This window comes from Micromys minutus, assembly GCF_963924665.1.
Source record: "Micromys minutus genome assembly, chromosome: 8".
NCBI lineage: Eukaryota > Metazoa > Chordata > Mammalia > Rodentia > Muridae > Micromys > Micromys minutus.
In genome coordinates this window covers 46128070-46152391 of record NC_137977.1, presented here as the reverse complement: position 1 = coordinate 46152391, position 24322 = coordinate 46128070, and the positions used below count along the sequence as shown (strand labels likewise).

General features: G+C 49.3%; 1 protein-coding gene across 2 annotated transcripts in view; it reads left to right on the top strand.

Annotated features, from left to right (window-relative positions):
• Positions 1-24322, top strand: part of NDST1 (N-deacetylase and N-sulfotransferase 1) — a 111950-nt gene that overhangs the window by 52859 nt on the left and 34769 nt on the right. Inside the window, exons 14-15 of one of the 2 annotated variants that reach the window (XM_080920078.1) lie at positions 960-1062; positions 1726-1841. In XM_080920078.1, the coding sequence (XP_080776204.1) occupies positions 960-1062; positions 1726-1841 (219 nt within the window). Of the gene's footprint in view, positions 1-959; positions 1063-1725; positions 6536-24322 lie in introns of those variants that run through there. The other variant, XM_080920077.1, reaches the window with a different exon arrangement.

Sequence of the window (24322 nt, the reverse complement as noted above, 5' to 3'; positions counted from 1 at the left end):
GTGTTAGCATGGCTTAAGTCATATTAGTAAAGCTTGGCTTGAGGAGAGGGGGCAGTGACTCTCCGTTGCTCACCACCTTGGAACAGTCTCCTCAATGCAAGCTGCACCCTTGTCTGAACGAGGTAGCTCCCACAGTAAGTGTCAGCCTCAGCGGCAGGTCCTTGGGTCTGGGGAGGCTGCTTCCTAGTGCTGTGCACATACAGGTAGCATGCCCGTCCCAGGAGGGGTCCCAGAGAAGGTAATACATTTACCCTCATTGGCTGCTTTCTTGGGAGTATCACCTCCTCACAGTCAAGGATATTAGAGTTGGAGCAGAAGGTGGTACTTCTTGTGGAGACAGGAAAGTACAGCACTCGGAGTGGACTGATCTGTTACTGATATTTGGTTAGGACCAAATAGGACCATTTCATTTGGTTTTCTTCACTGCTGAATTCTGTGACTTTTGACAAGGCCTCTGGGTTTTGGAGTCTTCACTTGTCATTCGGGAGGTGGGGATAAGGAGAATGACTCGTGCTGGGCTGAGTGGGAAGGTATGTGTGGTGCTCTGTGCTGTGTGGCTGTGTGGTAGCTCGTAGCACTTGCTCCCTATGTGGCTGCTACCATCTTGGAAACTGGGGGTTAAAGAAATCTTGGGTTCAACACAAAACAAAACAAACAAAAAAACCCTACTCTATATCAAGTTAGGGATTGCTTAGATAATGTCTCTTGGGATTATGTGAGATTGGAAAGAGTCCACAGGGATTATAGGAAGAGCTGGGACCACTCAGCCTGGACCACACTGACTTAGAACATGAAGGTGCCTTTCTGGGAGAAAGGCATGTGCTCAAGCCAACACAAGCTACAGATGACCAGCATATTCACATAGTGTGAGTGGAGGAGATTCCACACACACTAGGACAAGAACGTGGCCTGGAGGAGGGGGAGCAGACCACTCACTTACAGGCTTCCAACCTTTGCAGGTTTGACCCAAAGAAAGGATTTTGGTGCCAACTGCTGGAAGGAGGAAAAACCAAGTGTCTGGGAAAAAGCAAGGGACGGAAATATCCAGAGATGGATTTGGATGTAAGTGGGGTTGGGGGGGGGGTAGAGTCCCAAGCCAGTGGGCTGAGTGGGAGGAGTCCCTCTTTCGGGGGGGGGGGGCTTTTCTCTTTACCCTTGAGTATGGCAGTGGCCTTGGGGCATCTTACACAGCAGTCCTTCTCTAGAGAAGAAAATAGGGGTTGGGCTCTGGGGGTCAGTGCCGCTTCCGTCAAACAAGTGCTCAGTAATTCTAGCAAGGGTGGCACTGTGGGTGCCACGGATAAAGCAGATGTGTGGTCTCCACATACCAGGAAGCAGAGGCTAAGCGGGGTGCCCACACATGCACCGGGCATCCTGAGCACGGGGTGTGGTTGTAGACTAGAGGGGTAGAGTTAAGGGCTATACCCTAGGATTTAAACCCATAGAAGGAAGAGATGGGCCGCCCTTGCAGGGGAGAACCTTGGAATAAAGCATGTTCATGGAGGGTCACAAGGTCACAGATTAATCTTGTTTTCTTTTGCCTTTTTGCCATTGGCTTTGATGAATGGTCTCTTCTTTCCCTTGACCTTGGGTACTATGCTTTGGTGCTCCTTCTATGTGAGCATTTTGTCCTTAGGCCTTTTTAAAGAGAGACAGAGTGTGGTATTATGGAGGGACATACACATTGGCGTATCATCCCTGACCTGAGCTCTTTTCCCATTGCAGTCCCGAGCCTTTCTGAAGGATTACTACCGGGACCACAACATTGAGCTCTCTAAGCTGCTGTATAAGATGGGCCAGACACTGCCCACCTGGCTACGGGAAGACCTCCAGAACACCAGGTAGCCTTGGCCACCATAGCCAGACAGAACGCTTGTGTTTGCAGGGATGTCCTGCCTCACACTGAGCCAGACTGACCTGCCGAGAAGGATGCTGGGCCCAGCCAGCCAAAAGCAACGAGCAATACTCTGCTAAGGCCCATTGGGGCCAGAAGCCCAGGCAGGTCTGCAAGCGCCTCAGAACATCCACTGCTGGATGTGTGGCTTGTGGGACCTCTGTGGTACCGGAGGTTCATTCCGTTCCTTCGCAGCCTCCCTGCCTGGGGCGAGCACTTCCTGTTGGTGTAAGGTCATTTCCTGGTAGGAGGAGTCCTGGAGACTTTCTCCTGTCCCTCACTGTGTTCTACCACTCCTGCCCTGTCCTTTGTCACACCTTCTCCTGCTCCAGCAGGATGTCCCCTCAGTATTAGCTGCCATATTTCTCTGTCCTCCAGACCGTAAGAGAGAACAGCGCACCTGGGCCTTTCACCCAACTAGGGAGAAAGACTGGGCATGTCTCTGAGGGTTTTGAGCCAGGCCCTGCCAGGGGTTAGCTGGGCAGCCAGATGCACTCATTAGATTGAATGTGAGGGTGGCCATCTTGAGAGGACATACACCTCTTTGTTTGGATTATTACTATCACATCTCATCTCCCCTTTGGGGGAAAGACTCTCTGGTCCCTGTTGTATCCACCTAGTGGTGCCCATAGTCTCTTGACGGCCTGGGCCACTGCCATGCCACTGGGCCCAGAGACATGGGCCTTGGCCCTGTCCTGTTCACCTGGATGTGACATGTGGTGTTTCCTGTGGTAAAGGCTGAGGCGAGTCAGCAGTCTGCCAGTGTTCATACTCCCATGTACATAGATTGGTTCCCAGCCACCGCCACGGCCCAGCAGGCATGGCAGAGTCAGCAAGCGGTGCTGTCCACTGCTTTGCCTAGCAACCTGTGGCCGAAGGTCCCCAGAGACCCCCTAACCTCCCAAATACTAAGAAGCTAAAGTATTTTAATATTATGTGTTTTTTTTTTTTTGGTGCCAGAGTTTATACCCTGGGTGCTGGGGTCGCACTGTGTTTTATATATATATATATGTGTGTGTGTGTGTGTGTGTGTGTGTGTATGTGTGTATGTGTGTGTGTGTGTGTATATATATTATATTTTTTTTTGGTTGGGTTTGTTTTTAATTCAGTCATACACAATGGTGGCAAGCCCTAGCCTCAAAGAATGTCATATCCTATGCTAGAGAATGAGGTGGAAGGGAAGGCGAGTGTGTCTATGAGCACCTAGGCCTCAGGGTGATAGATGTCTTGAAGGGTCTCTCTTCCCTCTTCTATGGAGGGAACAGAGATGCTAAAATGGAAAGGAAGACCAACTCTCCCAAAATAGTATGGCTTTACAAAGCCTAGTGGCCGTGGGGTGTTTGGGCCACAGAGAAAGGCTGGCCTGGGGTGGGAGACCTGGGGCCCTGAGCTGGCCTCCCCCTCCCCATCACATGGTGCTAGGTTGGGGTCTGCCTTGGAGTGGGGTGCCCACAGGGACCTACAGAACTGTCTCTAGTCCCTGCAGACACAGGGTCTTTGGCTGTTTTCTGTTTGGATTCTGTTTCTGTTCCCTTTTAACAATGTGAAGTGACTGAGGTTGGGTCCCCTCTTCCTGCTCCCCCAGCCCCACATCCCTTCAACTGCCAGTCCAGTGTCCACCAGCCATCCAGGATATTCTGGCATCCTGGGCATGGAAGGATCCCAAGATGGCCACGAGGTGGGTCCAGGAATGGGAGGTGGCCTTGGTCAATGTCACAGAGCTGTTGGAAGCAGTGCCAAGCACTAAATTCAGGCCCCTGATTCTGAGCCCTGTGCTCTTCCAGTACCATACTGCCTCTGAGCCCACCTTCAGTACCCTACTGTGTTCTAGGTTCCTGTCTGTCCCTCAGTCACATAGCTGTGGTAATTCCAGGACATGGGGACAAACCACTCTTTCCCAGCCAGGTGCCTTTGAGCCTTTCCCTTCTAAGACCTGTACTTTTCCTGCTGTGTTCTCTTGTTTCCAAAGTCCATCCATCCTGGGAGCTGGGGTAGTCTTCATTATAAGCGATTCTCTCCTGGAGTTATCCACTGTTGTGGAGAGTGTGCGGTGCTCAGAGACCTGCATGCATGTTTTTGGTGTGCAGAGAGTCATATCGCATCGTATTTTTCACTGGGATCTTAGAACCTGTGGATCCTGGTCACTACACAGTCCCTATGTGGTATGCTCAAGTGCTCTGCCAGCAAGCTAGAACCAGTTCAGGGTTAGGTCAGAGTGCATGCCTTTAGCCTCACTTCCCACCTGTCAGTGAGGATGGCTCCTATATTCTGAAAGCTACTCTCCATGTGAGACCCTGTGAGAGCTGAGTTAGGATGGTTGGAGTGGTCTTTGTATAGCATGCAGCTCTGTTAGTCTCTGCCTCTGGCCTCTGGTGGAAGCAAGCTGGTGTGAGACCCTGGCAGAGCAGGGGAGATGTTCTCTCTGGTCCTTTTCCTTCCAAGATCCTGGAGGAGACTGCTGCTGGGCCCAGACGCTGCCACAACTTGCAGATCTTGGGTCTTGCTCTCAATTAGAATGTCCACCGATTGACTGGAAACATTTGGGAAAACACAAAAATAAGTTTGAGGGAAATCACTCCCTGTCCCTTCTCCAGTCTCCACCAACAGCCTTTGCCTTATGGGTGTGGCTCCCCTGCAGCTGCCTCATTCATTCCAGGTTCTAGAGCTTTCATGGGGCAGGCACCTCGGAGAGCATAGGGGATGGGGACAAAGCTAAAATGGACCCTTTAAACCCTGATGTATGAGCAGTGGGTGCTTCTGAGTCTGCTCATTTCCAGAGAAGGAAAACTGCTGGCCTGTCCCACCCTAGAGCCCCACAGGTGTGTTAGTGGCAGGAGCAAGCTCAGAACCATCTCACCGTTGTGCTGTGACTGCCAGCGACCTTTCAACTAGACTGAGGGAGGTCAGCATTTGCCGGTTTATTTTCTCTCTCTCTACATGTATGTGTGATTTAGAAGTAAGTTGCAGTATCATGAGACTGTTTATCCCTAGTGTTGCCCTAAGAGGTAGGGCCTTCTACCAGACCAGCCAGTGCCACAGCCAAGACAGTAGTCCTGTCCCATTAATAGCCGCTGTCTAGTCTGTACTTAAAGTTGTCCCCAACCCCCAACCATACCTGGTTTTAGTATTGGATCCAGTCAGGGCAAGAACATTGTATTTTATTAAAAGGTTTCTTTGAAAGCTAAAAAGTTTTCCCTCTGCCCATCTGATAAAAAAAGGGGAGGGGTTGGTTTTTTTTGTTTGTTTGAGACAAGGTCTCATTATATAGCCCTGGCTAGCCTGGAATTTGCTATGTAGACTAGGCTAGCCCTGGAACTCATAGAGATCCACTTGACTCTCAAAAGCTGAGATTAAATGTCTGCACTTACCAGGCCCAGTTCTAAATGGTATTTTGTTTGTGTTTTTGAGACATGGTCTCATCATGTAAATCTGCCTGTCCTGGGAAATGTTATGTGAACCAGGCTGGCTTTGAACTCAGAAATCCACCTGCCTCTGCCTCCCAGGGTCTGGGATTAAATGTGTGTGCCACTTCTCTCATCCCCTATAAATGGTGTTCTTTTTAAGGCCAGAGGGTATGTTGTCATATAGAAGTCCCACATTCCAGATCCAATTGTTTTCTACTTTAGCCCGCAGGCTTTCAAGGGTAATTTTACTTTTTGTGCTGATGTGGCATTTCCTTCATGCCTATAGTGTGCCTCCTTCCATGGCCACCTGAATCGAGGGCCAGACCAGCTTGGAGGAGGGGAAGGGGCTCCCGAACAGGCAGCATCACATTGGGTAGGGGTTGAGGGCTCTGTGCGGTAGGATGGCCTGCTGGACTGACCCTGGGGGGCCAGGCTGGGCACTGGGTTGTCAGAATAAATGGGCACAGCTTAGAGGAGCCAGGCTGCCCCATGCTAAGCCAGCACCCATCTTTCTCCATCTCTTCTTTTCTGTCTTTGTTTTGGTTTCCCTGATTCTGTTCTGTGGTTCTGGGGTCTTCATTCTAGAGATGGTCAGGGTGAACTGGAGCAGAGATAAGACCTCAAGCTATGACAGGGAGGGCCTAGATGGAGGAAAGCCTTCTCTTGGCCAAGGCGTGGGAAGAGCCCTGGGTACAGTGTGGCCACATGACAGTCTTCCTCCACAAACATGAGGAGATGGAGGCTTCAGCAGGGGTTTCCACATCCAGGCAAGCAGCTGTGCTCTGTGCAATCTGAGGCTAGGAGTCTGACCCCACCCCTCCCCCGCAGGCCTTCCATGCAGTACTGGGGTTAGGATTGCCTGGCTGTGGGCTTGCCAGCTTTGAGCAGCCTGCCAGTGACTGAGGGCCACCAGGAAGGCCAGAGGAGAATCCCAACAGTGTTTCACCTAAGAAGCTCCTCCCCTCAACCTCTCTCCCTGGCCTGGAGGAGGATCCCAGAGGAAAGGGTTTTCTATGACTGTGCTAGCTTTTCTTATGGGCAAGAGGGCTCCTTTTGTAATTTGTGCATGAAATTCATGTTATTTCCTGGGGAGAGAAGAGGGCCAACTAAGTGGGTGGGGGGCACGTGTGGGGAGCAGGCAGAGGTTTCCTTCCCTGCAGGGGTGGGGAAGGGCCGCAGAGGGCATGCTACCCAGCTCACCTGAAGAGGGCTCTTGAACCAGCCGTTTTGGGTTGTGTTAAACGTGGGAACTTCCTCCATTAATGTACAATCTTGAACTAACTGCTAATAAAATGGGATTCTGTTTGTACATATGGGTCCTGTTCTTGTGTCTGACCTTTGCCTGCAAGGGAGGGTGGAGATAAGGGGTTTGTGTCATGGAACAAATTGCCCAACTTACATCCTGATTTGGTCAAGACAGACCATTTCCCCTGGGCTCTAAATTGATGTCTTTTCAAATACTACAGAGGCCTGCTCCAGGGCAGCTTCAGGGCTCTCAGGTAACCAGGAGCTTTTGGGCAGAGGGTTCTCAGAGTGGTTGGGTGTGGCCACTGTCCCCAGAGGACCCTCAGAGGCTAGAGGTGTTCTGCCATTCATACCTTTTATGTCTCTCTGGAGACATGCTGCTTTAACTCTGTGGTCAGTAGTTCCATTGTCTTCTAGAATGTGGAATAAATTGGACTTAGTGGCCTCACCTAGAGCATTGCCTGAAATGCAGGTTCCCAGGCCCTGGCTTTAGAGACTGACCTACAGCAGGCATGGACAAGGCACCTTGAACACATCTCCCATACAGAGACACCACTTATAGGGACCCAGGCTCAGGCAGAAGGTTCCATCGGTTCCTCACTACCCTAGAAACTCTTGGGTAAAATTTGTCGAGCCTCCCACCCCTGCCAGCTCACTGAGGACCTGCCTCGAGATAATCCTAGTAAAGACCAGAGGCGTCCCAGCAGAGAGGTTCTGTCCTGGTGTCTGCAGGGCAGGAGGCTAGGCCTAATCCCAGAATCCTCTTGGGAAGTGGTTATTCTGAGTGCCCTGTCCAAACCCATTTGCCCAGAATTTCTGGGAGTGAGATGGAGCAGTGTGTATTCAAGAAACTTACGATGCTCAGAAAGTTTCAGGAACATTGAACCAAGCTCCCAGGTGTATGCCAGAGAACTTCCCACCTTCTCACCTTGAAAAGAGGGGGACAGGTATTCTGGACACACTTGGGAGGAGAAGAGAGCCAAGGTTCCAGGTGGGCATGCCAAGTTCCCCACCTGTAGAAGCCCCCCCTCTGTTTGGCCAGCAGCAAATGTCAGGAGACATCACAGCAGAGCAGCTGGAGCAGACACAGAAGGCTTGGTGCAGGTGGGTGTCGTACCTGTGAAGATACTGAGGAAGCTTCCTGAGTCACGGAAGAGAAACACAGCCAAGGCAGGTGTGCTCTAGTTGGAGTGAGAATGAGCAGCTCAGCTTATTCTCGTCTGTATGTCTATCTGTTCATCCAGCTGGCCATCCACCCATCTATCTATCCACCCATCCTTCTATTCATCCATCCACCCATCTATCCACCCATCTATCCATCCACCCATCCTTCTGTTCATCCATCCATCCATCCATCCGTCCATCCATCCATTCATCCGTCCGTCCATCCATCCATCCATCCATCCATCCATCCATCCATCCATCCATCCATCCACCCATTCATCCATCCATCCACCCATCCTTCCATCCATCCACCCATCCTTCTATCCATCTATCCATCCATCCATCCACCCATCCTTCCATCCATCCATCCACCCACCCATCCATCCATTCATCCATCCGTCCATCCATTTATCCATCCATCCATCCACTCACCCACCCATCCATCCACCCATCCTTCCATTCATCCATCCACCCACCCACCCACCCATCCATCCATCCATCTACCCATTCATCCATCCATCTTATCATCTTTCTGCCTACATATCTGTCCTTGAACCATTCTGGAATTCTAGGATTCCTTGAAATAAAAAAACCTAGCCCAGCTGTTTGCAGCATTCTCAAGAGTTGCACAATGCTAACAGCTCGGTGAACAAAAGTGCCTCTGACCCTCTACATTACACTACATCACACTACACATTAACCAAGTACCCCAAGCCTCTGGAAGACACACAGTCCTGGAAAAGCCTTCGGGTAGTTTTCTAGTGTGGTTTCTTTTGCTTTAATAAGCACCGTGACCAAAAGCAACCTGGAAGGATATGGTTTATGGCAGCGCACACCTTCCAGCCCATCACTGAGGGAAGCAGAGCAGGGACTGGAAGCAGGAAGGAAAGCAGAGATGATGGTAGGGAGGTGCTGCTTCCTAGCTTGCTCAGTGTACTTGTCTGCCCCAGGACCACTGGCCTAGTGGCAGTACCTGTCGCAGGCTATGCCATTTTACATCAAGAGTCAAGGAGAGGTTCCACAGGCTTGCCTCAGGCCAGTCTAATTTGGACAGTTTCTCATTTTAGGTTCCCTTTTCTTGGGGGACCCTGGCTTGTGTCAGGTTGGCAAGAGAATTAACACAGCTGACCTCTTTAGACTGTGACACATAAACACATCACTATTAAACCACAACCTCTTCTTTCTTGTCCCTAAGATGTCATGTTAATATCACAGCATCAAACTTTCTAAAGTCCCAGAGTATTTAAAAGTTCTGTCTCTTTAAAATATCCAAAGACTCAAAAAAGAGGTTCCCTCTCCTTAAATGACTCTAGCTTGTGTCAAATTGACAAAAGAAAAAAAAAAGTACCAGCACAGGTAATGTTTCATAAGAGCAAAGTGCCAGGAACAATCCTTGATAGGGGATCTGTATGACGTGACAATCAAGCACTGGGGCCCGAGTTTAAGCCTCAGAACCCATGATTGATTGATTGATTGATTGATTGATTTAAAATCTGGTCTTGGTGGCATATACTTGCAGTTCCAGTGATGAGGAAGAGACATCTAGGGCTTGCTGATCAGTCATTCTAGCCTGCCTGGCCATCAGACTAGTGAGAGAAGGGTGGCTAACAGTTACAGAACACCCGACAGTGTGTCTGGTCTCCATACACGTGTGCACCTGCGTACACATCTGCACACATGCACACTAATTACGGTAGTCTCCAAGTCTTGGTCTGTTTCTTCGTGACTCAACCCAGTGTGAGTACTTGTTAAAGAGAGTGCTAGAGTATGTTTTCACTGGAAACACAATGTGTCCCCCATCAAACCCACTGCCCTGGCTATGTCTGGAGGAGGGAGAGGGGGGTTAGGAAAGTTTTCTAAGGAAAACTTTAGCCTCTGTTGAGACATCGATTGCAGAATCAAAACTCTTGAAGAAGCAGAAAAGGGGGTTCAAGACAGTTTGACTTGGGATGGCACATGGGGGGGGCAGTGCCGTCCCCACCCAGCCCTCATCCTAGGAAGGGTTCTGAGCAGGTCCAGGAAGCTGGTGGAAGACTTGGTCATTTGTCCTGAACATTTTCGAAGCCTGACTGAGCGCCTGCCTGACTGCAAGTAAACCAGTTCCCCTTGGTGTCGGTCCCTCTCTCACGGGGGTGGGATGGGGTAGGGTGGTGTGTGTGGGGATTAGAGTTGTAATCACCAATATTGGAAAGACCGACATCACGTGGTTCCTAATGAAATGCCCTGAGGACCTAGCTTTCTACCTCTGAAATCATCATCTAAGACATTTTACCAAGTAACTATCGGAAACTCCAACAACAAGGCCAAGTAGTGCTCGGGACTGAAGAACACTGACCAGACATTCAGTTGTCACAGACAACCCCAGAAACAAACCTGGGACATTAAATAATTAGCTGAGAAGGCCAATTTGTGAATCCGGACTGTACCATCTAGGGAATAGTGTTTTCTCAAGAATCACACTGATTTCGGCTATTATCTTGATCTTTAGGAGTTGGTCATTGTTAAGGTTACACACTGAAGCTGGGCCTGGTGACTCATGTCTGTCACACCTACACATGGGAACTTAGGCAGGAGGATTGCCATGAGTTTGAGGCTAGCCTGATTTACATAGTAAGTACACCCTGAAATATTTAGGGGAGAACAGGGAGAAAAGCAAGCTGAGTTTTGGTGTGTATAAGGCACACTCGAGGATGTGCCCACCAGGGGGCACTCCCAGCCCAGTTTCTTGGAATTAGTTGTATGTTCATCAGCATGGCACTAAGGCTGGAGGACATTAAACAGGCAGGTAAAAGGCGCCCCTGCATGTTGGCCAGGCACTCCGTCTGCTCATGGGAGCTGTCCTCTCAGTATTTGTAATTGGGCCCTGAGCTAGACGCTCACACCTCTATTGCAGACCCAAAATCTGAAGTCCAGAGAGCTTAGAGTCCAAAGTCTCCTCGTGGACCTGCCCCTCGGAGCTGATGCTAGGAAACAGCTCCGGCCTTCAGAGAAGAATGCGTAGTGTCCTTGGGGACAGAGCAGGACAACTCCCTGTGCTTGACTGTTCTCCCAGGGCTGTCCAGGCAGCCTGGGATGGGCCACCTTCAGACCTTAGTATATATTTTCAGCTACCCCAAACAGCCAGAGTTCAGCAGGGTGTGCTAATGTTCCTCAAGAGCACTGCTGGCTTTGTAGGTCTTCCCAGAATTGTTTTACGTGTGTGAACAGCCTACATACAGAAGAATGTAGCTTCGTTATGCTTGCCTGGCGTGCACGGAGAGCCGTGTACCGTCATTGCCAAATTCATGTTACTTCTCTCCTCCCAACATTAAACCATTCCTTCCCTTCCCTCTCCCTCCCCCTTCTTTCCTCCCGTTTCTCCCGTTTCTCTCCTGGTGACAGGGTCTGTCCATGTAGTCCAGGTGGACTTTGAACTTGGGATACTGCTGAGCCTCCAGAGAACAGAGTGTACTGCTTTGGCTAGTGCTCTCTGTGTCTGTGGCGGGTGACACCGGAAACTCACGTGAATAGAATTCTGTAGGACACAGCTTTTGTGCCCGGTTTCTTTCACTTGGCTTCTTTTAAAAAACAAAACCAAAACTTACCCCTTTATGTGTGCATGCTGTATGCAAGGGTAGGCACATACCACATACATGCCACATGCCAGGTCCGACCTTGTGAAGTTGGTTCTCTGCTTCCTGAGGTTCTGGGGATCAGTCTCAGGTCATCAGGTTTATGTGGCAGGCACCTTTACCCCATGAGCCATCTTACCAGCCCCCCAGCATGGTGTTCATAACATTTAGTTATTTTGTGGCATCTACCAAAACTTCATTTTAATATAGTTTTTTAAAAGGGGGGGGTGTTGTTGTTCTTTTTAAATTATTTTTTATTTTTGCCAGGCATGGTGGCACACATCTTTAATCCCAGCACTTGTAAGCCAGAGGCAGGGCATCTTTGTGAGTTTGAGGCCAACCTGATCCACACAGAGTTCCCAGCTAGCCAGGGCTATGGAGTAAGACCATATCTTTAAAATTATATATCTTAAATTTTATTTATTTTGATATGTGTGTACATGTCCTCACATGCATAAACATGCATGTCATGGGGATCAGAGGACAACTTTCTCAAGTTGGTTTCTTCCCTTCCATCTGTAGGTTTCAGGGATCAAACACGGGTCACCTGGCTTGTCAGCAAGCACCTTTACCAGCTCAGCCATCTTGCTGGCCCATTTCAATGTTTTTTTGTTTGTTTGTTTGTTTGTTTGTTTTGTTTTACTTTTTATTTTATTTATTTAAAAAAAAACAGTCATGCTGTGTAACTCATGTTGGCTTCAAACTGAACCTTATTGAGTACAGGGATTACAGGCCTGGATTAACATGCCTATCTAAAACTTTATCCAAACATTTGTATTGCATTTATTTGTGTAATGTGTGTGATGGTTTGTATTTGCTTGCCCCAGGGAGTGGCACTGTTAGGAGGTGTGGCCTTATTGGAGTAGGTGTATAACTGTGAGTGTGGGCTTTAAGACCCTATTCCTAGCTGCCTGGAAGTCAGTATTTTGCTAACAGTCTTCAGATGAAGATGTAGAACTCTCAGCATCTCCTGCACCATGCCTGCCTGGATGCTGCCATGTCCCTGCCTTGCTGATAATGGACTGAACCTCTGAACCTGTAAGCCAGCCCCAATGAAATGTCCTTATATGACTTGCCTTGATCACTGTGTCTGTTCACAACAGTAAAACTCTAACTAAGTATGTATGAGTACCACGGAGCATGTGTGGGGATTAGAAGACAATTTGAAGGACTTTATTCTCTCATCCCATCATGTAGGACCTGGGGAGTGAACTCAGATTTTCAGACTTGGCAGCAAGAACCTTTACCAATGGACCCATCTCACCAATCCTGAAACAACACCCCATTGGTTTTGGTGGGTCTCTCTATGTAGCTATGACTGTATAGACCAGGCTGCTCTCCAACTCACAGAGATCCACCTGCTTCTACCTCCCAAGTACTGAGATTGCACCACGATGCTTTAAAACTTCGTTTTTAGTGGCCGAGCGATATAAAGTTCCGAAGCACATTGCCTACCCGCTCACCAGCTGAGGGACATCTGTGGTGTTCTGCTTGCTGGCTACCGTGTACAAAGCTGTGAGGATCCGAGTGCCAGCTTGTGTCTGAAACCCTTTAGGTCGAAGCTTCGGAGGGGATTGCTGGGATAAGATAATTCCAAGTTTACTCTTTGAGGAGCTGCCGCACTCTCTCCACAGCAATTGGCCTCTTATGTCGTGCATCAGCGCAAAGACTCTCAGTTTTCTGCAAACCATCCAAATGATTTTTCTGTTTGTGGGCTAAAGGTGTCCTGACGATGTGAAATGAGTGCTCACTGGGGTTTGCTTTGCATTGCCCCAGTTATTAACGTTCAGACTCTCATTCTTTGCTTTTCAAAACAGGGTCTCTGTGTAGCCCAGGCTGTCCTGGAATTTATTCTGTAGACCAGGCTTGCCTCACACTCAAGAGATCTTTCTGTCTCTGCTTCCCAGAGTGTGGAGATTAAAGGTGCACGCCCCACACTGCCAGCTCAAAAAGTCATTCTTTAAAATGTTTTTAGCTGGGGGCAGTGGTGGCACATGCCTGTAATTCCAGCATTTGGGAGGCAGAAGCAGATGTATCTCTACCCTCAAGGCCAGCCTGGTCTACAGAGTGACTTCTAGGACAGCCAGGGCTACACAGAGAAACCCTGTCTCGAAAAACAAACAAAAAACCCACACGACAACAACAATAATAATAGTTTTACTTATTTATGTGCATGTGTGTGTGTTCATTATTCATGCATTGATGCCACAGCCTATGTGAGGTCAGAAAAAACTCATAGAAGTCCCCAGTCCCCAGTTCTTCCACCATTTGGGCCCCTGGGATTGAGCTCTATTGTTCTGTTTGGCTGTCAAGTGCCCAGCTCTGTGGCTCCAAACTTCTCAGAGAGCATAACAAAGAGCTAGGGGGAAATACCAGCGGCTCAGGTGTGACCTCATCTAAGATCTTCGTGGCCTCATCTAGAAAAGGAGATTTTGATCTTGGACGCAAGATTGGAATGTGCCAATCACTCCTGTCTACACCTGTCCTGTAGGATTCAGAGGGAGGAACTGGGGAGGTCACATGGCTAGACCGAGAGGAGGAGAGATGTCTCCAGGCATGCCAGGAGAGGTTTAGGATGGGCTCTGTGATGTGGGCAGTAGGTAGGGCTCCTGCCAGACACTGGGCCAGAGCATAGCCCAGCTTGTCCTGTTCCCTGAATGAGTCCTTTCTACCCTTCAGGGCACCTTCTCTGGAATGGCTTCTGTGTGGGCTTTTGCTGTTGTTGATGCTATTCGACTTCCTTGCCAAGGCTGGAATGCAGAGCCTCGTGCTTCTGGGTGAATACTGTATCTTTGACTCTGCCTGGATCCCCTAGCTGCCCCTCCTCTGAGAGCCCTTGTATCCATCCGCTCTTGGGCTGAGTGGCTGAGAAGCTTCCAGTCTCCAGCACTGAACTCAGAATGTTGAGATGGGGGGAGGCAGTGTGAGCTCTGTGTGGGTGGGTTGGGGTATCCTGGAACCCTGGCTACCTATGAGCTTCCCAAGGACCCCCAGCTCTGTCAGGCCCCAAACATGGGATGATGTCCGGCTGCATGACAGTGACTGTTTTCTGTGGTCAGATGATGTGACTTGGGCAGGACTCATGGGTAGTCCTCTAATCCACAAGCCATCTACAGGACAGAGGTTCCCAAATGCCTGCCAGGCCAGATGCCTACCATTAGAATTCCTTAGGCAACTGGAACACAGTCAGAAACTCAGGTCCTGCCGGCCTGGATCATATGTTCCTGGTCACATGCAGGGCGGTTAGGTTTTACCTTGATTCCCAGTGATTCCGTTGTGTAGGCAAGATTAGGAGCTCCAGGGCTGGTGGGTCTTGGTCATTTTAGTCCAGACTGCTTGATTAGCCCTCCTCCAAACAGCCCTGGAGCCCTGCAACCCTCAGATCCCATTACCTGCCAGCAGAGATTTTGGAGGCTTCATCTGCCTGTCATTCGTAGACCTTCTATCTCCCTTCCTACAGGATGTCCCCCTGGCTTGTCATTATATGCCCTCCCATCGAAGATACCTAGAGATGCTTCTATCAACACAAAAAGTTATAAGAGCAAGCAGGATGAGATGCTGTGTGTCTGTGATTGAGTACTTGGAAGGCAGAGGAAGGAAGGCCGGGGCTTAGGACCAACCTACATCAGATGCTGTCTCAAAAATGAAAATTAAATAGTTTATTACAGCATGCTTAGGTTACCAAGTTCTTATATATACCTAGTGTAGTATAGACAAATTGTGAGAATTTATGCCTAGGGCATTGACTTATGAATTATTTACAATGTACTAGAGCTCATGGCCAGCTAGTCTGTTACTTCCTCCTCTCCTCATTTTATAGACAGGTAAATTGAGGCCCCAGTACATAGGTGATGCACCTCAAATGGCTGAGAATATTTGGCCTCCATGTTCTTACTCTCTTGAATGTGATTTCACTCTGTTCAGCCCTCCCTGCAAGTCTTTAACTCTGGGTAGTTCATGGTATAAGGAGGAGGCAGAGGGCATGCCTCATGGCCAGCCAGTCCCCTCTGGTCCCAGTATGAATGAGGGCCAGGGCCCATCTGCACAGCTGGAGTCACTTACCCAGATGTTTATGGGCCTCTGCCTGTGGTGTTTATAGTCCTGCCTTTGGATCTGCTTCGAGTCTCCAGTAATTGGAACAGTACCCCAGGAGGTGATGTGGGGTGGTGGGCGCCCACTGGATAGGAACAGTGGATTGGGCCCAAGCCCCGGCTTCTGCCTTGTCTGGTTCCAACACAGACTTCAGATCTTTTATGAAGGACTTGGGAAGGACAGAGAGGTGGTGCAAATTGGAAACATGTGTGGACTAATTCGTGGGGATGGGAGCAGCGGCAAGGAAAAGCCTGACAGTACAGTCTGCTGTAACTGGGTGCTTTTAGCACAGGCAAAACCTTCGAGCCGAATCTTCGAGCCGAATCTTTCCCTTTAAGGACATACATGCCCACACATGTGCATGTTAATTTATAAAATTATATAAAGTTATAAATAGACATTGTGGAAAATGTAGAACATACGGGAGATTAAGCCAGTGCCAGTGTGACGGTTCAGCGCTCCTAAAAAATGACCACGGTTTACCTTTCAGTCTTTGGCAGAGAATTGTTTTTGTAACATATACTATATTTTTAAACTAAAGCTTTAAATTATTTTTAAATTATTATTATTTATTTATCTCTCCGTGCATATGCATACATCTCCGCTGGTGCCCGAGGAGGCCAGAAAAGGGCATTGGACCCCCGCCCCAGCACTGGAGATACAGGGATAGAGTTCAGGTCCGCAGGCACGGCAGCAAGTGCCTCTACCTGCTGAGCCTTCTTGCTGGCCTCTTTACTGTACTTTCCAAGCTTCCTTTGAATCAGAATATTTATCAAAATTTTTACATGATTATTAAATAATTTTCTACTACCTCAAATTATGGTATTCCCATTTCATTGTAATACGAGCTCGTAAAAGATCTACATCAGTTCTCTAAAGCATAAGGGGCAGGAAAGATGTCTCAGTGGTAAAGTGTTTGCTACATCGCAGGAAGGCCTGTTTGGATCCGCAGCACCCGTGGAGAAGTTGGGCGTGGCTCTACGACCTGGAATCTCAGGAGAAACGGAGGGGTTCATGGGGCTTCTGGTCAACCAGCCTCGCTGAACTGGTGATTCCCAGAATCAGTGAGAAGCTGTGTAACACAAACACAAACACGGAAGTGAATGGTGACTGAGGAAGACACCTGTTGTCAACCTTTAGTCTGTGTTCATGCACACACACACACACACACACACACACACACACAGGTTCACATGCAGTCACATACGGGTGCACATTCGTAAATGCACACTTTATACAAGTGATACACACTCATTGCAGATAATTCTAGAAGTCTGAGCCCACAAACAAGGAGATAAAAATAACCCGGTCTGTGGGGTCAAGCACTGCTCACTGTGCTGTGCAAATTGGGTTAGTCTACCTTCCCACGGTGTTCAGTGTGGCTGGTGTACACCAACCAACAGACACCAGCACTCTCCCCGTTTCATGGCCCCCAATTTTTATGTTTGCTGCCATAGTCCCTGCTGTGAGGTGGCAGATCTGCTCGTGACCCCCTCTCATCCCTCTCTTTATCCTCTGTTTCCTTTACAGAGTTGCCTGGAGTCAGCTCTTCCCATGAATTTTATATTCTGCCCCGTCCCTGGTCCCTGGAATACATTTCAACCGTCTCTTGGTGTCATGTGCTCTCCTCTTTGTGGGATTAGGTTTTCTGAAGGCACCAGACTTTAACCATTGACTGTGTGGGTTACTTTGGATTGTTCTGGATTGTAAACAAGAGCATACTGAACGTTCTTGTGGTCAAGCCCTTGAGTGTGTCCACACCAGAGATACTTTTTTTTCCCTGCTGACCAATTGCCTCGAGAGCCAGGCAAGCTGACGGTAACTCTGGGCCCCTGGAGAGCTGTATGTGCCCCATTCTTACAGGAATACCTTGACTAGAGGGATGTCCCAAGCCATGTAGAAGAAAGTGACACATTTTATTAACTGGTTTCTCACTAAGTTTGGAAACCCCTGAGAGCCTAAGAGCCAGCTGGCACTCAAGAGACATGATCCTGTCACCCACAGCTTGGCTGCTGCTGGGTCAGAATAGGTACAGGAGAGGCCAGTCTGTAAAGATGGTGTCTTCTTTCTGCTGGCTAGGACAGTTCCAGAAATGGATTCTGATTTCGGGGTAACTCCCTGGAGCCTTGGGCTCTGCTACCAGAAAGAGAAACCTGTAAGGGCACAGAGGGATCTCGCCCCATCAGATCATCAGGTAGCACATTGCATGGGGTGCCTGGCTGGGTCTGGAAGGACAGTTAGCAGGGATAGAGGAGGAGCTAGTGGGGCCCACAGAGCCAAGCCGGAGGTGTGACCAGGCCTCAGTCAGCCAGCACAGTAGTAACTGTGGGAAGACGGAGGGGGAAGTGAGGAGCTGGGGGCTTCACTGAGCCTATCTGAGGTGATGGAGCCTGTACTTTCTCCCCTAATTCTGGCCCAGTGAGGAGTTGTCAGTGAGATTTGAGCCTTTCAGAGAGCCTTTCCCTCCCATCTCCCCATTCCCGTCCATCTCAAGTGCCCAGGATCCCTTTCTCTAACAGGCTGTGGGGTGCTGGGTGTGGTGGGAAGAAAGGTACACATCCTTGGCCCTTGGCCTTGCCCTGGGAAGTCTTGTGCACAGAAAGGAGGCTGGGCTGGGGTGTCTGGGAGTAAAGCAGCCTGTCATTGGAGGCCCACAGGAAAGGCATCCTCTGCTCTCTGAAGAACTTCCCTGAAATGAGGTGGGGGTCTGGAAGGGGAACTTGATGCTCTTTGGGGTGGTCTACAGCTATCTTCCAGTCAGTGACTGGGTTGCTTGCTTTTACCTGCTTTGTCATATGCAAGAAGGGCCAACAGTGATCAAGAATGTGTAAGATGACCCAAGACACCGGCATAACGTGGGTCTTACTTAGTTCAGCATCTACTGAAGTGACAAAACGGCATGACCAAATCCAACCCCAGGAGGAAACCCCACTTACATGTCCCAGTTCATTCACTTACATATGCCAGGTCACAGCCGTTGAGGGAAGCCAAGGCAGGACCTCGAGATAGGAACCTGGCGGCAGGAACTGAAGCAGAAACTGCATGTGGGACCACAGGAATACTACTCATCGGCTGGATCCCTGGCCCTCCCACATTGGTCATTAATCAGGAAAATGCCCCACAGGTTTGAGAAGCCGTTCTGCTGGAGGCATTTTGTTTTTCTTTCTTTCTTCCTTCCTTCCTTCCTTCCTTCCTTCCTTCCTTCCTTTCTTTCTTTCTTTCTCTCTCTCTCTCTTTCCTTCCTTCCTTCTTTCTTCTTTTCCTCTTTCTTTCTTTTTAAAGATTTATTTATTTATTTATGTGAAGTACACTGTAGCTGTCTTCAGACACACCAGAAGAGGGCATCAGATCTCATTACAGATGGTTGTGAGCCACCATGTGGTTGCTGGGAATTGAACTCAGGACCTCTGGAAGAGCTGTCAGTGCTCTTAACAGTTGAGCCATCTCTCCAGCCTGGAGGCATTTTCTTAAGTGAAGTCCTCCTTCCCAGGTCATTCCAGCTTGTGCCAAGCAGACCAAGGGGAACAGGGACAGTGTGGGTAAAGAGCACCTCACCTAGCAGTGTTCTCAGATGACAGACGACAGTATTTCTGTCATCTAAGTTTGGGCAGTAGCAGAGGAGGGTGGCTGGCCTGTCACAGGCTGAGGTCTCTTCTGACCAGGTTCAAGTCAATTCCTTTGGGATCGAGCAGGGAGCTTCAGGGGAAGGGGCCCAAGACCAGTGGAACCATAGGTGTAACTGGAGCTCCTCTGCTCACAAACCCCACTTCACCTTTCCGAGCTCCAAGCACACTCCGCTTAGTTAATTACATATGTGGGTCCCCTGCCCCTGTCCCCCAACAGGGTGTGCTGAACATGCAAAGTGCTTGCTCTGTGCCAAGTGTCACTTCTCAGAGTCCTCACTGCCCTGGCAGGAGCTCTCTTTGGTCTTCTATACCAGGGTGGGGCAGAGGCTTAGAGGTTTCCTGAGCTGCCTAGACACTGACTGTGGGTGGCAGGGCTGGAGCTTCACCCCTCTGTCTGAACACAGGCCCTGGCTCGTCCCTGTTGTGCTGTACTGTGGCACTGCCCCAATCCCCCTTCCCAGCTGAGGTCTCCTTGCACTCCACCCTCCCTGAGGCTGCCTACCTGGCCTGCCCTACCATGGAGGTGAGCCCTGTGGTGCTCGCACAAGGCACTATTCATTCAGGCAGGCTACTGATTAAAACCATGTGTGGTGTGGCTGGCCCTGCTGGCGGCAGCTCCGGAAACCAGGCCTGGCCTGGGGCCTGTGGCTATAAGGGCTGGGGGAAGGGGTTGGTGACCCACAGGCCTATCAGGCCAAGTGCATTGGAACGGGACTGGAACTCTTATCCCAACTTAACACACACCGAAAGTACCCTGAGCCAGGCTCTTGGGTTCAGGCTGGGTTGTGGGAGACAAAGTTCCTCTCCAGATGAAGGTGGCTTAGAATATCTCAGGACCTCTCGGAGGCCTCCCCAGTGCTGTCTGAAAAAAGCAGACTGTGGGCAGGTTTTGGTTCCCAGGAATGGGTGTGTACGTGTATGCTGAGATCTCCACACAGCACCCCTGGAGCCCTTGACCTCATGCTGCCTTGAGGACTTTAAAGGGTATTTTGGTGCTGTAGTTATTACCATGGGCTCTGGGTGCACAGGGATCTGGCCTTGCTTCTGGTTGGGTTGCTTCCAGGCTGTTTGACGAGAGGCAAGCCACACATCTTCTTAGAGCCCTCTCAGAACTCACCTGCATGACTGGAGTCTGTTAAAGTGGCTGAACAAAGGAGCCACACAGTCTGAGAGGAAGGATGGATGCTTGTGGCTCTGCTATGCTCATGTGCTGACCCTGATTCCCGGACTCAGGACCCCCGCTCCCTGGCCCTGACCTCTGGGTGTGTGTCAGAGAGCTCAGAGGTACTGAGTGTTGTGGCATCTGGGTTGCTGGGGTGGGGGAGCAGAAGATGTACTCTGTGGGGGTAACTGGGGGAGTGGTGTAAGGTGTAGCTGAATTAGCCAAAAACAGAGTGAGACATTGTTCACAGAGCTGCTTCCCCAGGCGCTGAGGCCCCCACCGGAAAGGGTGGGTGGTTACGCCAGACCACAGCCCTCCCTGACTACAGGCCTGGCTGCACTGAGACCCAGTTGAATGCTTCCCCTCAGAAGTTGCTCTGGCTTCCCGGGCATGCAAATCCTACTAAGTGACCTCCAGCCTCTAGCAGCCTGAGGATAGGTCCACAAAGTGATTTTGGATTCTGACCAAGCAGGACCAGCACCTTCCATGGATAGGACTATTCCACAGTAGGAGTACTCTGGAACAAAGGATCCTGCATGCTACATTGTGCTCCCAGAGTCAAATCCAGCAGACGGGTGCCCTTCCTTATACAGGGCAAGGCCGAGGCTGGGAGGAAGGAGTGGTGTGTCATCCAGGGGAAGAGTTTTGTGTGGTGTTTTCCTGTGATGAGCTGCTGAGGAGAGGTGAAGGCAGATGGCTCTGGTGAGACAGGAACAGGCATGAACAGGACTCCTTCTCCCTGCTGAGTAACCTGGGTGGTCACCTACCCTCTACAAGACTCCAGATCCTCCAAAGCCAGCAAGAGCACACCACCACAGAGGGTGGTGCGATTAGAAAATGAGTCAGTGGCCCTGGAGTTGACTTGGATCTTCTAAATAGCTGTGTGATCTTGGACAACTCAGATTCTTCTAGAACAAAGGGCTGAACAAACCTTCCTTGTGGGGTTGTTGGAAAAAACAGATCAGGTGCTATGGGGTTGGCACCATGCTCACACGTGGCGTGTTTCTCGCCCTGGTATTGGGTCGGACACTGATGCAGATGTTGCTGTGATGGTAATTGTGTGGATGCGATTGAAAGCCAGAATGAGTTTGCGTTAGGTAAGAGATGACCCCATGAGATAGGCATGGGCCTGTCTGCATCTCTGTGTAAAGCTGAGGTTTCCCCCGAGAAGCCATTTTGCTTGCGCATGCCAAGCCTCCTGTGCTGTACCTAGCAGTCCTCGTCCGCCCTTCCGGAGGGCCTGTCCCTCTGTGCGTGGTAGGCTTCTCCAGAGACAGAACCAGCAGGCTGTGTGGATGAGCATCTGTGTACACGTGTGTCTGTGTGTGTCTGCATATTTGTATACGTAAGAAAGGATTATATAAACAGTCTTTGTATACTATTCTTTAGTATACGAAGAGCTGGCTCATCTGCTTATGGAGGCTGGCCATTCCTCCAGATCTGCTGAAAACCTGCGACAGACAGTGTTTTGGCTCAGATCTGAAGGTATGAAGACACAGATCACACAGTTCCAAAGCAGCTGGGCAGGAAGCACTCTCTTTTACTCCTGGGATACTTAGTCTTTTTCCTTTTTATATCTGACTGGCTGGATGAACCTCTGCCCACCCCCAGCCTCCCATCCCCGACCCTCGATGGTGAGGCCCTGTGCTTTAGTCATCCCATTGATTCAGATGTAAACTCCATCCAACTACACAGCCTTATGCAAAAGAACAATGTTTAACAAAATATCCAAGCACCCCTTAGCTCAGTCAAGTTGGCCCATCAAATTAACCGCTACACTGGAGGATTTCAGACTTGCTTATCATGATGCTTGTCAACTCATGGTAAACCTAGACCTACTGTGGAACAGGGAATGGTAACTGGGAAAATGATTCCATAACATGGGCCTCAGGTAAACTCACAAGGCGTTTTCTTGATTCATGTTTGATGCGGAAGAGCCTTACCCACTGTGGGCTTGTGTCACCCCTGGGTAGGTGGTCCTGAATGGTGTCAGAAGTAGGCTGAGCAAGCTAGTAAGCAGCATCCCCGCATGACTTCCGGGTTCCCACCCTGACCTTCTTCGATGATGTCCTGAGACGCTTTTGGTCATGGGTCTTCCTTGTAATATAAATAAGAAATCCTTTCTTACGTATACAAATATGCAGACACACACAGACACACATGTGTACACAGATGCTCATCCACACAGCCTGCTGGTTCTGTCTCTGGAGAAGCCTACCACGCACAGAGGGACAGGCCCTCCGGAAGGGCAGACGAGGATTGCTGGGTTCAGAACTGGTGAAAGCTGGCATGCACCAACAAACTGGCTTCTGGGGGAAACCTCAGCTTTACACAGAGATGCAGATAAATCCCATGGGTTTGCATACAGCACACCACTGGGAAACCCAAAGAAACTTGTCTTATAAGGAATGTAAGTCATAGCAAGTTTTCCCGCAGCTCCAAAGGGGTCCAAGCAGCAGCGGAACCCTCTCTGGGATGCTACAGCCAGACTCACGAAAAGCAGGTAGGTTTCTCTCCTGTGCAAAAGAGGAAACACCCACATAGCTCCATTGCATGCGAGCCTTCTACTAAACATTTTACCTAAGAACCAACTTGGTCCTCACAATAGCCCTCTGAGGTTGCTATTGTTTTACCTCACTTCACAGAAGGGCAGAGTTACAGGGAAACTTATAAGCCAGGAAGTGGAGTACTGTAAACTCCACCTGAACCAGGTTGCACAACCGTGGGCCAGCTGCTTGTAGAGTGGAGGAAGGTTTGAGTGCCAATGTGGGTTCTGTCTAGATTTTCCCTCTTTACAAGATGAAGTTTGGGCTGCTGAGGGATATAACTCAGGGGTTGGAGCATTTGATCAGCATGTACAAGGTCTTAGGTTCAATCCCCGGTAGGGGTAATAAAAAAAAATTGAGCGTGGGCTTACCTGAGCTTGGATCTCAGTTTGAATTCCAGCTTTGACATTAAAAAAAACATATTTGGTTTTATTTATTTGTAATTATATGTGTGTATATGAATTCATGTTTGGGAACATGCACTTAGCGCAGGCAGCGAAGCAGGCCAGGGACAACTGAGGTAGAGTCACAGACAGTTGTGAGTTCCCTAATGTGGGTGCTGGGAACTCAGCTGAACTGAACCTCAGTCCTCTGCAAGAACAGCTATGCGCTTCTAACTGCTGAGCCATCTTTTCAGCCCAGTTTTGACTCCTGAATATCTGCGTCATCTGTGTGTTCTGAGTACGTGGGAGTATCTGACAAATATCAACCATCGTGTTTTTCTTTCTAGGTCTCCACTTTCTGTTTTATAAGCATCTTAAAACTAATTTAAAAATAGTTTTTTTAAAAATTACTTGTTTTTATTTGATATGTATGAGTGTAGATTTGTAAGTATGTATAGATAGGCACTGGATGCATGCCTGGTACTCCCAGGGCCTGAAAGGGGCATTTGGAGTTATGGATGATTATGAGCCATCGTGTGGATGCTAGGAACAGAAGCAGATCCTTTCCAGGAGCCCCCAGAACAAGTATCTGAGCAGCAAGCTCTGAGTCTGCCTGTCTCCCATCTTGCCATTGCTGGGGTTACAAGGCAGTACTAGCACAGCTGGTTTTGCCACGGATTCTAGGGAGCTAGGTCTTCATGGTTATAAGGCCAGCACTTCTGGGTGGTGGCGCCTTTCATTCGAACATGGCAGATCTCTGAGTTCGGGGCCAGCCTGGTCTGTGGAGTGAGTTCCAAGACATCCATGGCGACACAGAGAAACCCTGTCTCTAAAAACAAAAACAAAACAAAAGGCCAGCGCTTCACTGACTGGGCCATCTCCCACTTCCTGTTTGTTTTTCTTGTGTTTGCTTGGTTTTTGTTTTTTTTTTTTTTTTTTTAAGCAGGATTTTACATAACGAACCCAGTCCTATCCAAATTACCTCACATCTGCGGGTTTAGTTTTCTTACCTATGGAAATGTGACTGTGTGAAGACACTTTTAATATTTTTTTGTTGCTTGTGTGAGTGTGGGGATAGGAGATACCTGGTCTAAGAATATCAATATGTGATATTTGCTTCTTTTATCATGATGGCCATCTGATTTTTTCAAAGCTATGATTGCTCACATGAGAGACAAGATTAGGAATGGAACTT